Source organism: Cervus canadensis, chromosome 33 (genome assembly GCF_019320065.1).
Source record: "Cervus canadensis isolate Bull #8, Minnesota chromosome 33, ASM1932006v1, whole genome shotgun sequence".
NCBI classification, from domain to species: domain Eukaryota; kingdom Metazoa; phylum Chordata; class Mammalia; order Artiodactyla; family Cervidae; genus Cervus; species Cervus canadensis.
Genome location: NC_057418.1, coordinates 22,202,793 through 22,218,648, shown reverse-complemented (window position 1 = coordinate 22,218,648; position 15,856 = coordinate 22,202,793). Strand labels below are relative to the sequence as shown.

The 15,856-nt window shown below is 49.9% G+C and overlaps 3 protein-coding genes and 1 pseudogene across 9 annotated transcripts in view; 3 read left to right on the top strand and 1 right to left on the bottom strand.

The window, feature by feature from the left end:
- Nucleotides 1-3,926, top strand: part of LOC122433852 (retinoic acid early transcript 1E-like) — a 90,817-nt gene extending 86,891 nt beyond the window's left edge. The window contains exons 3-5 of the mRNA XM_043456821.1: nt 2,105-2,368; nt 2,619-2,900; nt 3,751-3,926. Of these exons, the coding sequence (XP_043312756.1) occupies nt 2,105-2,368; nt 2,619-2,900; nt 3,751-3,860 (656 nt within the window). The 3' untranslated portion in view covers nt 3,861-3,926. The remainder of the gene's footprint in view (nt 1-2,104; nt 2,369-2,618; nt 2,901-3,750) is intronic.
- Nucleotides 1-15,856, bottom strand: part of LOC122433850 (UL16-binding protein 1-like) — a 115,844-nt gene that overhangs the window by 20,488 nt on the left and 79,500 nt on the right. The window lies entirely within an intron of this gene.
- Nucleotides 9,598-15,856, top strand: part of LOC122433855 (UL16-binding protein 3-like) — a 39,084-nt gene continuing 32,825 nt past the window's right edge. For 4 of the 7 annotated variants that reach the window (XM_043456830.1, XM_043456835.1, XM_043456836.1 and 1 more), the window contains exons 1-3: nt 9,598-9,887; nt 14,810-15,061; nt 15,302-15,577. In XM_043456830.1, the coding sequence (XP_043312765.1) occupies nt 9,815-9,887; nt 14,810-15,061; nt 15,302-15,577 (601 nt within the window). In that variant the 5' untranslated portion in view covers nt 9,598-9,814. The remainder of the gene's footprint in view (nt 9,888-14,809; nt 15,062-15,301; nt 15,578-15,856) is intronic. The other 3 variants (XM_043456832.1, XM_043456831.1, XM_043456833.1) reach the window with 2 other exon arrangements.
- On the top strand, nt 9,900-12,157 carry LOC122433805 (annotated as a pseudogene).

The window sequence follows — 15,856 nt, the reverse complement described above, 5'->3', positions numbered from 1 at the left end:
GACTCCTCTGTATGGCAATCTCATTGTTGCAAATGATGATAATGTGAGAAAAATACCATCTTCTATTACAGAACACAGGGATTCTTTCTGTGTTCAGAGAAACAACTTCAGAGTATTTTCAACAGAAGAAAATATTATGTGAGTGTCTCTTTTAGTCATTTTATTTCCTAATACTAATACTTAAGTCTGTATCTTGTTATTGTGAAAAACATAAATTCTTCACCTTTTTTTTTCTTCAAGGTGGGAACTCGGGACATTTCACCCTTTTTGTTCCTAATGGGATTAAATAGAACTGATGATTCGGCTACATTTGTTGTGGAAGCAGAGAATAAAAAGAACACTCTTAAAGTATGCAGTGCAGCTGTCGAGTTGGCAGCATGCCAAGAAGCTATAAGGTCTAGTTCAGGCCAAGGCAGAAAAGGAAAGACGACCTCAACAGAAGTAGGTTACCTTTATGCAGGCAAGGAGGGGCGACAGTCGGCCTAACTACCAGGCTGAGCGCCAAGAGGGATCAGAGAGGCTCCATATTTATAGGGAGGCTTGTGGAAGCGATAAGGGAAACGTTAATCAGGCAGGATATTTTGAGTTTCTTTAGTTGAGATTGCATTTGTGGTTGGGCAGGGGGTGATAAGTCTTCTGGGCAGGTGTAGGGGGTGGAAGGTTTCTGGACAGGGGGTGATAAGTCCCAGATAGATGCAATCAGCCTGGAGCATCGGGGGGAACTGAAGTTCTGTTTTGTTTTCTCCGAAGTTAGATGATTCAGCAAGGGCCTTTGAGACTGTTGTTTTCTTTTCTAGGCCCAAAAGACTCCTTCAGAAGCTATTTTAGTTACTGTCAGGCCTCTCTGAAGTCTTGGCTCCAACACGACTCTTGTACACACGCCTTCCATTGTCGACCACGTGCGGTCGCCTGCGACCAGTCGGATTAACACTGGGGTGCATTGGGTGAGAGTGAATCTTGATCACTGAAGACAAAGTCCGCCAGGTTAGGATGGAGAAGGAAGTAGGGAGAAAAATGCAGGATGACTGAGCAGAAGATGGAAAAAGAAGCAAAAGAGGCAACTAGGAGGCGGGGGTGGGGTGGGGGGAGCTGTTGTCGGAAGGAGGGGAGAAGCCAACATGACCCAGAGCATTTTGTTCACAAAAGTTAAAGGGTTTTTGAGGGTGGGGTATTTAAAGTGAATTTTGCTTTTAATGTCACTGCTGTTTTTTGTGGTTGTTGTTGCTGTTTTTAATGAGGAATTGCATTTGAATACTTGCAAGATGCTTCCTTGGTATAATTGTTCTTTGCATTGTTTTTCAACAGGGCTTCCTCAGTCTCAGACTGAAGACTTTGGGCGGTGGGCGGAGGCAGAGGTATAGACACACTCCAGGCTAGGATTTGCCCCTTACTCTTCTAAAACTGCTTGAAAGAATGTCTCTAGCTCACACCGCAGGCCGTCTTTTGCTGATACTGCAGCTGATAGAACCCAGGAAGACTCTGGGCAGTGAGTGTCCTGGGATCTGGGGCTCTGGCAGGGGGAGTGGAGCAGGGGAAGAGGGGAAAGGAAGGGGCTCCACCCTGGTGGGGGCCTGTCTTCCAGCTCTGAGGATGGTCAGGTGTGGTGTAGCTGGACTGGCTACCCAGGAGGTGACACCCAGTGTGCAGGGACTCCAGCCCAAGACAGGGTGCCTGGGCCTGTGCTCCTGGAGCACTTTTTCCTCTTCTGCCAAGCCCCACCTGCTACTGCAGGAAAAACTTTCCTGATGATTAGGGGCCCATTATGAACATAGCTTGTGTTCTGTGGTCTTTTTTTCCATTCCTGTTGAAAGTCCTGTTTGTTCAGATGGATTTTTAAGCCACTAGAACACAGACACTGTCTTCTGTTTTTGCTGCCTCAGAAGTTGGTACATGATGGTAAAAAATGTCTCAGATAAATCTTCCTACTAACAGTATTAGACCCAAAGGATCCACAGTGGCATCCAAGAGATTAAAGCTCAGACAGTTGAAGATGAGGCAGGACTGAGGATGCAGCAGAGGAGGGGGTCTGGGATAGAGACCCCTCCCTCTGCAACCAGGCCCTGGAGGGGAATCTCCCAGACACACCTGTGGTTTTCTCTCACAGATGCCCACTCTCTGTGCCTTGACCTCACTGTCAAATCTCAGTCCAGACCGGGCCAGCCCTGGTGTCAAGTCCAGGGCTCCGTGGACACAAAGCCTTTCCTCCAGTATGACAGTGACAGCAACAAGGTCAGACCTTTGGGTTTCCTGGGGGAGGAGGTAAACGACACCAAAGCGTGGACTGAACTGAGCCAAACGGTGGGAGAAGCAGGAAGAGAGCTCAGGATGGTCCTGCCTGTCATCAAACTGGACAAAAAGGAGATGAGGGGTAAGTATGGGAGGGGTGGGGAGCTAGAGACAGCAAGAGAGGGGTGGGGCAGAGTGCCTGCAGGGAGGTCCTTCCTGTGAAAAGACTGAACATGATCCAGCCTTAGAGACCCGCTGGGCCTGATGGGTAAGAGGGGGAGGTCATGGTCAGAAGACCATGGGCCCCTAGATGTGCAGACACACTTGAGTGACTGAGGAGGATGGACTGTGGACAGTCCAGAAAGATTCACTGTGGGGGGGGCGGGGCGCAGGTCCTCCCTCCCTGCAGGTCAGGCTGTGGTGTCAGCGTGAAGCCGAGCAATGCTCTGGTGGGTCCTTGCTCTTCAGCCTCAATGGACAGACAGCCCTCCTCCTTGACACCATGAGCATAACCTGGACAGTCATCGATCCTGGAGCCACAGGCCTCAAGGAGGAGTGGGAGAACAACCAGGAACTGGCAGAGTACTTTAGGAAGATCTCAACGGGAGACTGCAGTTATTGGCTTAGGGAATTCCTGGAACACTGGGAGAACATGCTGCTCCCAGAGCCCACAGGTAACTGAGTGGGGTGTGGGGGAGGCGGTAGCTCTCTTCAAAGGTCTAGTGCCTTCATGTGTGGATATGAGCACATATGTTTGTGCAACTGAAAATATGATGGATGGAGAGAGTGACTGATCTCTTGGTGGACTTCCTGTCTGGAGAGTCAGTGATGGGCATAGCACAGAACTTGCCAGCATCCTCCTTTCCCAGCCCACCTCCCTCAGCACAGGAGCCCCCTTCTTCATTAACCAATGACCCAGACCCCCGGCACTGCTCAATGGTCCCCGAACTACATATGCATTATGTTTCCAGGCCTTCTCTTCCCTCTGTTGTACTGATACTTTAACCAACTCTAATGTCACTTAATGAAGCCCTTATCCCTTCCCAGACAGAATTAAATACCCCCAATGTGTCCTCCTCAAAAAGGACTCCTCACAATAAACATGTCCACCTGAAAGGTAATCAGATGGACATTTGCTGTCCCAGTGACTCAGACAGTAAAGAATCTGCCTGCAAGGCAGGAGAACCGGGTTCAATTCCTGGGTTGGGAAGATCCCCTGGAGTAGGAAATGGCAACCCACTCCAGTATTCTTGCCTGGAGAATCCCATAGACAGAGGAGCCTGGTGGGCTACAGTCCATGAGCTTGCAAAGGGTTCGGAATTGACTGAGCAACTAACACAACTCAGGAGAAATATTAGCTCCACGATGACAGAGCACAAGCCCATTCATCTTTCCACACCAGGACCTGAACAGTGGCTTCACATGAGTCAGTAACTATATGGGGAACATGTGCTGTCTAAGGACAGCAGGTGCTGAGGAAGGTGTATTCTTACATTTGACAAGGCTTTTGCTTTTTCATTTTAGAACCACTAATAATGGCCCCAGATATCAGCCAGTCTGCATCCATCCGTTTGGTCACTTGCATTATCCTATTGATCATCACCCAGTTAGTTCTAGTTGGTTCATCGTCATGAATCTTATGGAGAAATCAGGGACCACAGCAGGTGAGAAGCCGGCTGGCCTCTGGCTCCTAGGCAGGTTTGTTCTGGTCAGGACTTGGGAGAGGTGAGCCTTGGGTCTCACCAATGCCCTGTCCACTGGACCCATCTTTACCTTGATGATGTTCTGTTTTGGTCTTGGGCCCCCACACTTCCCTTTAGGGTTGGGAACCACTCTGTTGTTGGAGTAGAAGAGGCTGGTGTGGGCAGCAGGACAGTGCAGTGGGAGTGGGGATGAAAACAAGTGTCTTCTCCTTTGGGGGCACCGGGTACAAGATATAGACATGGTGGGGTGGGGTGTTGTCCTGAGATCTTACTCAGCCTTTCCCAGCCCTCTGATTGAAAAAAAACCTTTTGTTCTCTGATGATAGCATCATCTAGTTCAACATTTTCCCCAATGTTCTAACAGCTATTCCATCATCTGAATGTTTCTCCCTGGACTATGAGAAGGTACAATGTTAAACCAACTCTGGGTGGCAAAAACTGACCCTTGATGACAGTCTGGCTGTTGATCTAATATACAACCTTCTACTCAGAGTGGGATTTAACAAGAAGCTAAAGAAGCTCATGCTTAAGAATTCCTTCACTTTCCACGACTATTGATGGGCCTTTAAGATGTATTGCTTGGTCATTTTGAGGATTTGCGAAAGTCAAATATTTGCTCACAATCAGTTAAGACTTCCAATTCTATTCTTTCCATCAGACTTCCCTTCATGTGGGGTGGAATTGGGGCAGGGGGCGGGGTTTGGCATTTTAAAAATTCTCTTAAGAAGATAATGCATTAGGGATAACATTATGTGATTTAATGAGACATAATTTATGTGTTCACACTCACTTTCATGTATAGTTAAGTTACCACATGCTTTTATGGGCTGAATGTGTTCTTCTTAATTCATGTTATAAAATCCTCACCTCCAGGAAGTCTTGTTGAAACCACTTCGTCGGTGGTGTGTGGTTCCAGTCTGTATTGTGATACAATAGGAAGTATACATTTGGTCAGAGTCCTGGTTCCTGGAGCAGACTTTCTAAAACCCACATTTTGGTGTCATATTTCATGTTCTGAGTATAGAACAATAGCTTTTCTTTAGAGACCTAGCAGACTAATACATACGCAGAAACCATAGTCAAGTGCTAACTGCTTAGATGTATACAAAAGTATGAGTCTACCAGTTAAATTATCATGTAGATTAATATATGTATTAACATACTGACATATTAATGCATAAAAATGTATCCAGGACAGAAGAAAGGGTAAAGTGTGATCTCACCATAAATGGAACACTATAACCCAATAAATAAAGAATAAATTACCGCAGCAAAACCATAGATGCCTCATGAAAAGGATTTGAGAGGCAAGTGCTGGACACAAAAGAATATGGACGCTGTGGTACTCCTTTTTGTTGTGTTCCATTATTGTCAAGTTTAACTGAATTATTTTTTTAAGATGTATTTATTTCTGGCTGTGCTGGGTCCTCATTGCTGTGTGTTGGCTTTCTCTAGTTGCTGCTCTCTAGTTACAGTACAAGAGCAGCTGTGTGGGGGGCTGTGTGGGAGGCTGGAGAGTCAGGGTGGGCTATGGGTGATGGAAGGGGGCTTGTGTGTGTAACTGGGGGCTGAAGTGTGGGAAGACAGGTGTGCATGGAGAGTGTGGGGTGAGCGGTGCGTCAGGACTGCTGCTGAAGAGGCCTCAGTGGTGACCGGCTCCCCAGCTTCTCCCTTCTCTGGGCCTGGACCCTCTGGCCTGTACAGCATCACCCCGAGGTCCCAAGGGAACCAAACATTGGCCGGGACAGGGAAGAAGCTGTTAGCCCCTGTCATTTACTTTGTCTTTTTCTAGCTTGGAAACACCACACAAAGATATCTACCTTGTGACAGGTGTCAACCGGGGTCACCCACCTTCACCAGCTGATACCTCCCCCAGGCCCAGGGGCTGAACTGCGTTCCCTCCCTCAGCGTCTCATCAGCCTGGGGCTTCCCTGATGGCTCAGTTGGTAAAGAATCTGCCTTCAATGCTGGAGGCCCCGGTTCCACTCCTGGGTCAGGAAGATCCCCTGGAGAAGGGAAAGGCTGCTGCTGCTACTGCTAAGTCACTTCAGTTCTGTCCGACTCCATGTGATCCCTTAGACAGCAGCCCACCATAGACGGCAGCCCACCATAGACGGCAGACCACCATAGTCGGCAGGCTCCCCCATCCCTGGGATTCTCCGGGCAAGAACACTGGAGTGGGTTGCCATTTCCTTCTCCAATGTGTGAAAGGGAAAAGTGAAAATGAAGTTGCTCAGTCGTGTCCGACTCTTAGCGACCCCATGGACCGCAGCCTACCAGGCTCCTCCATCCATAGGATTTTCCAGGCAAGAGTACTGGAGTGGGGTGCCATTGAGGGAAAGGCTACCCACTCCAGTATTCTTGGGCTTCCCTGGTGGCTCAGCTGGTAAAGAATCCACCTGCAATGTGGGAGACCTGGATTTGATTCCTCGATTGGGACGATCCCCTGGAGAAGGGAAAGGCTACCCAGTCCAGTATTCTGGCCTGGAGAATTCCATGGACTGTATAGTTGGACATGACTGAGTGACTTTCACTTTGGAGCCTCTGAGGACTAGGATTCCCTTCAATCCCCTCCTGCCTACTAAACTCAGGAGGAGGGACTCCTGTGGGGGACACAACCAGTTGGGGAGGGGACCCAACACTCTCCACCATGCCCCTCCCACCTCTCCAGGCCCAGACCCCTCACTGTCCCCCAACTCCTTCCTCCCCACGTCGCCCTTCTCCGCACCTTCCCTCATCTCTTACCGCTCATCGCCGGTGTTCCCAGGTCTGTCCAGAAGCTCAGGTGGGAAGCTGAGCGCCAAAGAATAGATGCTTTTGAACTGTGGTGTTGGAGAAGTCTTGAGAGTCCCTTGGACTGCAAGGAGGTCAAACCAGTCAATCCTAAAAGAAATTAGTCCTGATTATACTTTGGAAGGAATGATGCTGAGGCTGAAGTTTCAATACTTTGGTCACCTGATGTGAAGAACTGACTCATTGGAAAAGACTGATGCTGGGAAAGATTGAAGGTAGGAGGAGAAGGGGACGACAGAGGATGAGATCATTAAAAAGCATCACCAACTCAATGGACATGAGTTTGACCAAGCTCCAGGAGTTGGTGATGGAAAGGGAAGCCTGGAGTGCTGCAGTCCCCGAGGTCACAAAGAGTCGGACATGACTGAGAGACTGAACTGAACTGAATGGAACATATCAATCACTTCCCACACACCCATCTTCCGATACCATCACATTCAGGGCCAAGGTTGCAACAGACGAACTTTGCAGGGCACATGAGGACTGAGTCAGCACTCCCCATGCCAGCTAGCACCTGAGTTCTCTCACAGACACTTAACTTGGCTACAGCTTCATTGTCACTCCAGCCCTGATGTGAGGTGGAGGCTCCACGGGGGCATTTGGAGAAATAGACTTTCCTTCATTATGACAGTAACAGGCCCAAACCCTTGCTTCTCTTGGAGGGAATTAATGTCTTGAAGGCCTGCTCAGAACAGACCCAGACCCTGGAGGAGACATGGGGCAAGGACTCAGAACCTGAGGCCATTCAGCTGGAGAATTGTGGGCCCAGGGTCAGAGGTGGGAACCCGGGCCTGGACACTCTCAGGGGAAGGAGAATGTGTGTGTGCTTCGTAGCTCAGTCGTGTCCAACTCTGTGACCCCATGGACTGTGACCCACCAGGCTCCTCTGTCCATGGGATTCTCCAGGCAGGAATACCGGAGTGGGTTGCCATGCCCTCCTCCAGGGGATCTTCCCAACACAAGGACTGAACCCAGGTCTCCCGCATAGCAGGCAGATTCTTTACAGTCTGAGCTACTGAGACGCCATAGAAGCAACTTAAATGACAATCGACAAATGAATGGATAAAGAAGATGTGGCGAGGGCTTTCCGGTGGGCCAGTGATAGGAACTGGCCTGCCAGTGCAGGGGACACAGGTTTGACCCTGGTCAGGGAAGGTCCCACGTGCCCCGGGACGACTGGACCCTGAGCTGTGGGAGCCCAGGTGAACCAGAGCCAGGGCTTTGAGACAGGAGAAGCCTCTGCAGCGAGGCCTGTGCGCACCAACCCTGCTCTGTCCCCTAAGTCTGTCCTTGTTGCCCAGCAGGTTCCCTGGATCCTGGGGCTGAGACACATTAGCTTTACTCCTCATTCTCTGACATTTGTTCTCCTTCCCCCTTCAAGGAACCTCACACTGGTCAGAATGGCCATACTGAAAAGTCTATGAGTTTGAGGATGCTCCGGGACTTGGCGATGGACAGGGAAGCCTAGCTTCCAGTCCATGGGGTCACAAAATTCAGACGTTACTGAACGACTGAACTGAACTGAACTGAGCAATCAATAAATGCTGGAGAGACTGTGGAGAAAAGGGAACCCTCCCACACTGTTGGTGGGAATGTAAATTGATGCACACACAATGGAGAAAGGTATGGAGATTCCTTTCAAAACTAAAAACAGGGCTACCATGTGGTGGTGATTCAGTTACTAAGTCCTGTCCAACTTTTTGCCACCCAAGGGACTGTTGCTCGCCAGACTCCATCCATGGAATTCTCCAGGCAAGAATACTGAAGTGGGTTGCCATTTCCTTCTCCAGGGGATCTTCCTGACCCAGGGATTAAACCCAGGTCTCCTGCATTGCAGGCAGGTTCAGAGCTACCATATGATACAGCAATCCCACTCCTGGGCATATATCCAGAGGTGATAGGTGATGGAGAGAGATAAACTGGCAGTTCAGTATTGACATGTACTCACTACTATACTTAAAATAGATAACCAACAAGGACTTATTCTGTGGCATCGGGAACTCTGCTCAATATTCTGTAATAGCATAAATGGGAAAAGAATTTGTAAAGAAAATAGCTACATGTATGTGTGTAATTGAGTCACTTTGCTGTACACCTGAAACTAACACACATTGTTCATCAACCATATACTCCAATATACAATAAAAATTCTTAATTAAATAAAAAATAATAAATATTGATATTGAGCATCTTCTCACGTGTCATTGGGCCATGTGTCAGCCTTCTTTGGAGAAATGTCTATTTAGATCTTCTGCCCATTCTTTGATTGGGTTCCCTGTCTTTATTACTGAGTTATAAGAGCTTTTCATATATTTGGAAATTAAGCCCTTGTCACCTGCAAGGGTGACATCATTTGCAAATATTTTCTCCCAGTCTGTAGTTTGCCTTTGTTGTTTTGTTTATGGTTTCCTAGCTGTGCAAAAGCATGTAAGCTTGATGAGGACCCATTTATTTATTGCTTTTGGCTCATCTTTTTGTTTTCTGTTTCTACCAGAGTAGAAGCCACCTTGAAATGGCCTTCTTTCAGGAACTTTAATTTCCCCTGGATGGTTGCCACGGGAACTAGCATCAGAAACAGTAACTGGGTTGGCTGAAACGCTCCTTCAGGTTTTCATAAGATAGTGTGGAAAACTCTGAGGAAACTCAGTACAGTGGAAAGGTCAGTGATCATCCAAGGCAAGCTCAAATGGGGAAGGAGGAAGCCCTGAGCTCTCCCCTCCATGACCTTCTTGCCAGAGATTCTTCCCTGACCTCTGATCAATTTCTATTAAATAGGGAGAGCAAAATGACAAAATGATCTAACTAGGAAGATTCTGGCTATCAGTCCAAGCACAGCTCAAGTACAGCTCCAAGGAGTGGGAAGAGGCGGCGGCAACAGCCCTTGGGGCGGCGAGTGGGGCAGCGTCCAGAACGTAAGCGGCTTCACCCGGTGACGCCGGCGCCGGCCCGGCCCCGCCGCGGGGCGTGGCCTCCGCGCAGAGGAACTCCCGGCTGCCAGAGAAGTGCAGAACCTGTCTCCGAGGAAAGGATCCGCTCACCTGACTGGCATCCTCCTCTCCTGCAAAATTGAGATCCAGGTGGCAAAGGGAGAGATGGGTGGCCCCGAGACCTGCCTTGGCTTCCTGGTCCTGCTTCTGATTGTCTGCTTCAGCGGGACGCCCGGCGATGAGCTCGGGGATGAAGCTGCGGGGGGCGGGGCGCGTGGAAGTTGGGTGAGTTACGACCTGAACAGGGGTGGTGACGGCGCGGGGGTTCGCGAAACTCCTTGCGGGGTGGCGCCGCGGCCGCCTCCTCTTTCCCTTCCCCTGGCCCCTTTGCGCCTCGGTGGCTCCCACGGGCTACTTGCCGGCTCTCCGGGGCAGAAGCGGTGCCTTGGGTGAAGCAGTAATGCGGGGAGTTTGGGAGGTGACGCTAGGAGAAGACGGGGCCGGGACGCTACAGGGAATGCTGTTGAGGCCCCTCAGGGCCCAGCCCGCCCCTTGGGAAGTGGGAGTCCTGGAGCCCGGCGGGCTGGGACCCGTCGGCCTCCCCGCGGGGAAGGGACCCAGAGCCGCCCCGAAAAGCACCAGCCCGCGATCTGCGCACAGAGCCCCTTCTGGTCCCTACTGCTGTCGGCCCTTGAAGGACCAGCGCTCTTTATCACCGATCAGTTAACACCTGCAGGGCGGCCGGGCGAGGAGAGCTCCGCGGCCGTCCGGGGCCTGGGCGGGGGTGAGCGGCGGCGAGTGACCGGGCTTCTCTTGGGCGGTGGAGGCTGGAGCTCCGAGCAGACAGATGTGCGGGCGGGTCTCCCCGGAACGCGCATTCGAAAGGCCGCCGCCGGTACCGCTGGGGTCCGCTAGGCTGCCTGCCGCCCCGGCGCCCCCTGTCCCCGGAACTCCCAAGCACTGTATCAGTGTTTGGGCTCGAGCTGTCGTGTCCTGGCAAAGTAGATTCTGAAGTTATGATACTAAATATAGCTCAACTTGACAGTAACTTCAGAAAGCTTCACAGTCTTAGAGTTGAAACGAAGGAAAAATTTCCATCCAGAAATTGAGGAAGGAAAACTTCAGCCTTGGACAAAACGACCAGCAGAGGAGCCCGTTTATGACCCTGTACATGCAGCTCCAGCCGTGTCTACACGTGTGTTTTGTATCAGCCTAGGGATTTGCTGTCCAGTTATATTTCTTGTAGTACTAGTATTAGCTGTTTTGCATCTTCATAGTGTGAAAAGGATTGAACTGGAAGATAGTATCAGCACCAGCAGTAGTTCCCAAGGGCTGTCTCAGTCCCAGTCCTACCCAGATGTCTCAGTATGTGAGAGGCAACACACCCAACAATACAGCCCCCATCTCCAGTTATCCTCCCTTGTGGGTAGAGGAGTAGGACTTGAGAAGTGTCACTCTTTTGGAGGCCAAAGCTAAGGTGAATGATATCAAAGTATCTAACCAGGGAGAGGAACTCAAAAGATGTGCTCTAAGAAGGTACCTTTTGGTGTACTTTCCATGGGGATTATGTAGATGAAAAAGATCCAGATAAAGAGCAACAAGCATTTGCAAAAAGAGTTAGAGATCAAGCTTCTGAAATTCAGGTGACAACGATGCTCCCTGAAAGTTGTAAGCAACGAGATCTTCATCACAGAAATCTTCCTATTACCCATGTGCGAACAGAAGAAGGGGAAAAGCCCGTGGTGGATTGCCTTACATGAACTTGGGGGATCTTAAATTATTTTTATGACAGTGCAAATATGTAGAGGCCAATAATCCGCAGGCAACTTCTCAATAAAAGCTAGTTCACATGGCTGTTCAGATTGCCTGTGGAATGAGCTACCTGGTCAGAAAGAAGTCCTCCACAAAGACCTGGCTCCTAGGAGCTCTGTCACTGAATAGCTTCAGGTTAAGAGCAAAGCCAGTCCCTCTCCAGAGTCTTGTTCCCCATGGACTCTCACTGTCTGAGGAACAGCAAAAACACGGATCGATGGATGGCTTTTGAAAGTCTCCAGCCTAATGAGTTCTCCAGCCTTCCCTGGTGATCCAGTGGCTAAGACTCCACACTCCCAATGCAGGGGCCTGGGTTCCATTCTTGGTAGGGGAACTGGATCCTGCATGCCACAACTAAGAAGTCAGCATGCTCCTACTAAAGAGCCCACGTGTTTATGACTCTGGCCAAACACCCTAAGTGGACATCTACCCGTTTGATGTGGCCGAGTACCTGAAAGAGGGTTACCAAATAGCCCAGCTTATCAACTGTCCTGATGAACCATTTATGTGATGGCTTGTGCTGGGCCTTCGATCCAGAGGAGAGGTGCAGTTCCAGCAAAGGGCCTGGTGTCTCACAGAGGTCCGTGCAGCCCTGGGGGCCTGTGTCTGACTCTCCTCTCACAGTCCCCCAGCATCAGGAGGAAGGTGCCTGTCGAGGCCCACTTGGAGCCAGCTAGTCACATGCATCACCCAGCATCAGAGAAGCAGATTTGTCTTTCAGAATACTGAGCTTTAGGAATGCTTTAGCATCTGAACTTTCTAAGACAGACTTACTGATGTGGAATGCTTTCTCAATATCACTTTTATTAGCTTGAACTGAAAATGTTTGTGTAAATTTTTTACACATAGTTGCCTTGAGGTATAGGTATATTCTTACAAAATAGTTTTAAAATTGTTTAAACACACATATTTGAAATAACAATATTACTACCAACTGTTTTTTATTTTCTTACCTTCTAAAGACAATGCACGTGATTCACCTTTAAAGTTTTGCTTTCTTTCACTAGTTTTGGGAATGATTTGTCTTCAACATGCAGTACTTTTTCTTAGGAAAGTAAAAACCGTCCAGCAGTTATAGGCTAATGCCCCCCACTCCTTTGCTGCAGAGTAGCTACCTTGGTCCAAAGTGCCATAGGGGAAGCCACAGGCGTGAGCAGAAGATAGTGACCACATAACAACTCTAGTGTCACATGTAGGCCTGCTGCTGGTGGGTCTTGTTTGTTCCCTGTGGCCCTGCTTATGCCAAACACATAATCACTTCTATCCTGTGCTGGCTGGTCTAGCTGAACTAATGATTTGGGGTTAATGAGCCCACATCATGATGGGCAACTCTGACATTCCATGACCAGAGACCTCATCTCTGCCAGGCCCCAGGACCACACCAGGAGCCACGTTTCAATGGTGTGACTTTCCCCACGGCAAGTGACATGGCCTCACTTCAGGACACTCGGGGTCTCTGTTGTGAGCCTTCAAGTAGAAAATGGCTTGTAGCACCTTTCTGACCACAGATGCCTCTGATGTCACGGGTTCTGCCGGGTCATCTGCCCAGGAAGCAGCTCCAGCCATGCTCACCGTTCACCAATTGTGACTGCTTTTGTGCTGGGACAGCAGATTGCAGCAGAGACCTAGGGTCTGTGAAGCCTAAAATATTTCTTATGTACCATTACAGGAAACCTATGGCCACAGTGGTAATTAACTGGAGCTAGGATAGGGACCACACCCCTGAAGCCCTCCAGAGGTTGTAGCTTGGTTACTTGTCTCTGTATTTCCTCCAGGATATTGTGTACACGTACTATTGGGGATGGGAAGGTAGGGTCTGAGGTCTGAATCTGGAGTTCACTAATACAGTAGCCTTCACCCCACGTTAATTTACTAGCTACTCAGGTCTCCATGCATGTCACAATCCACGGCATGTGAAATGACTGCTCTGTGGTCTGTGGACCCAGTGATAACCACTGTAAGCAGAACCTGGACTGCTGTCCACTGATGACTTAGTAGTCCGAGCATTGCTTCAACAATTGGGGGATGATGATGCTACGGTTCCTGTGCATGATATTATAAAACACACTAGGTGCAGTGTGAATGTGAGAGTAGTTTTTGCTTCTGCAGGTTCACTTACCCCAGTAAATAACCATGTGGCTCTTTGGGAAAGAATGGAAGGACTTTTGCACTAGATGTGATGATGAAAATGCCCTCCTCTTTAGAACGTGGCTTCTTTCTCTGTTGATACCATCTGAGAAGTGGCTTAGATCCGGAAAATGGGCCTGGATCAGATGTTTGGTAGGGATGGCTGCCTTTGGCTTCCTGATCATCCAGCCTGTGTGTTGTCTCTCTTTAATTCTTTCAATGGTACAGTTTGTAGCTAGGTTCCTGCCCATCTGTTTGCCTTTCGGATCACCCTGTGCTATGAGCCAGCATCATATTCTCTGCAGTCAGGCCCTGGCTGGCATTGAGACTCTCTAATCACTTTGACCCCTGCACCTCTTTTCTGCTGACCTAGAGCACCCCCACCTGGAATCTGATTTTTCCACAACTTCCATCCCTGTTCCTGATAGAAGCCCACAGGAACACCACTCCTACCTCCATCCCTGATCTTCTGCAAAAGTCATCCTGGAGCTATTGGAGATGCTTCTCATCCACGCTTTCCTCTCAGGCTCCAGAGAGCCCATGAGGCTTTCCCGTGGAGCTGATGGACTGCACACACTCCTGCCCTTTCACACCGTGTCCGCCCTGGCAGATTCACTTCTCTGAGCCTTGGATCCCCTCCTCTACCACCTGTCTTGGAAGTTCTGGATTTTCTCTTTCATGCCATGTGGGCCAGGCCTTTCTCCAGGCTTCCAAGTCCCATCCTAGTGGGAGATCAGCAGCGGCTCCCCGGCCTTGCTAAGCCAAGTGACCCGTAATTATTAACTCTCCCTTCTCCAGCTTTGGGTTCTGTGCTCATCCTCCCCACCCCCACCCCCACTGGCTGTGATCCGCTTCCTCAGGAACAGCCCCCTTACCCTCTGCATCTCCCACAGACACTCAGAGAGACCCTGACATCCTCTGGGTTTTGGCCTTTCCTTCTGAACCAGCCTGGCCCATCCCTGGGAAACGTATGTGTTGGTTCGTCCCACGTGGGAAGCTTGTAAGCAGAGTGGAAACGGGGCGTCTCCAGGGCTGTGGGGTTTCTTGCCTGCCTGAGGCTTCGTCGCCTTCCTCAGTCGTGCCTGGTGAGGGTGGGGGGCATGCGGGGGTCCTGCTCTGTCAGCCCAGCCCGCAGCCTTCCTCTGCTGCCACAGCCCTTGGGGAGGAGGCCTACGGGTCTTCTTCTCCCAAACTCACCCTCTCTGCGGTTTGCCTTCACAGATGCTCACTCTCTGTCCTATAACTTCACCATCGATCCTCAGCCCAGACCTGGACAGGTGTTGTGTGAGGTTCATGGCCAGGTGGACGGACAGGATTTTCTCTCCTATGACTGTGGTCATGCTAAGATCATATTCACAAGTCCATTGGGAGAAGAAGTGAAAACCATGAAGACCTGGGACACACAGATCGAAACACTTGGAGACATCAGGGACCAACTGCGTGACTTTACACTGGAGAAACCCATGATCACGGGTAAGTTAGAAAGTCCAAGTACAGGAGGAACAGATGGGGCTTAAAAACACAGTTGGATATTGGTTCTTCCCTAGTCATCCAGTGGAAAGAGCAGCTGTTGCATGAGAGACCAGGGCCAGATTAGCTGAGCCCAGATGACCTGCAACGAGGGGACGTGAACCCAGGGGAGGTAGACCCAGGTGGGGAAAAGAATCTGTCAAGCCCAGAGGCTGAAGTCTTTCTTTCCCACGGTGGGAGCAGACCCTCTCACCTTGCAGGCCAGGATGACATGTCGCTGTGAGGATGACAGACACATCAGTGGATCCTGGCAGTTTGGCTTGAATGGACAAATGAGCCTCCACTTTGATTCGGAGAATGGACACTGGAGAGTGGATCACCCTGGAGGCAGATGGATGAAAGAGAAGTGGGGGAATGACAGAGCTGTGACCGAGTTCCTGAAGAAGGTCTCCATGGGAGACTGCCGGGCCTGGCTTCAGGCTTTCATGGTGCGCTGGGAGAAAATGTTGAAGACCTCGGGTAAGTGAGAAGGGAGGAGAAAGTGACAGTCCCCTCGTGGTGACATGGACCGACTCCCGTGTGTGTGTGTGTGTTTGAGAAAGTGATCTGTCAGAGGTGAGTTGTCCTGGCAGACCAATGACCCGGGGATGCTCTGTCATCCTCCTTCTTCTTCCACCTCCTGACGTCTCTCTTCACAGCACAGGCCTTTCTGCGACTGAACATGGATTTTTGCTGATCCCAAACCTGTAGACATCTTTTTGATTTCTGGGATTTATTTCTCACTGTACCCTCTTTCCA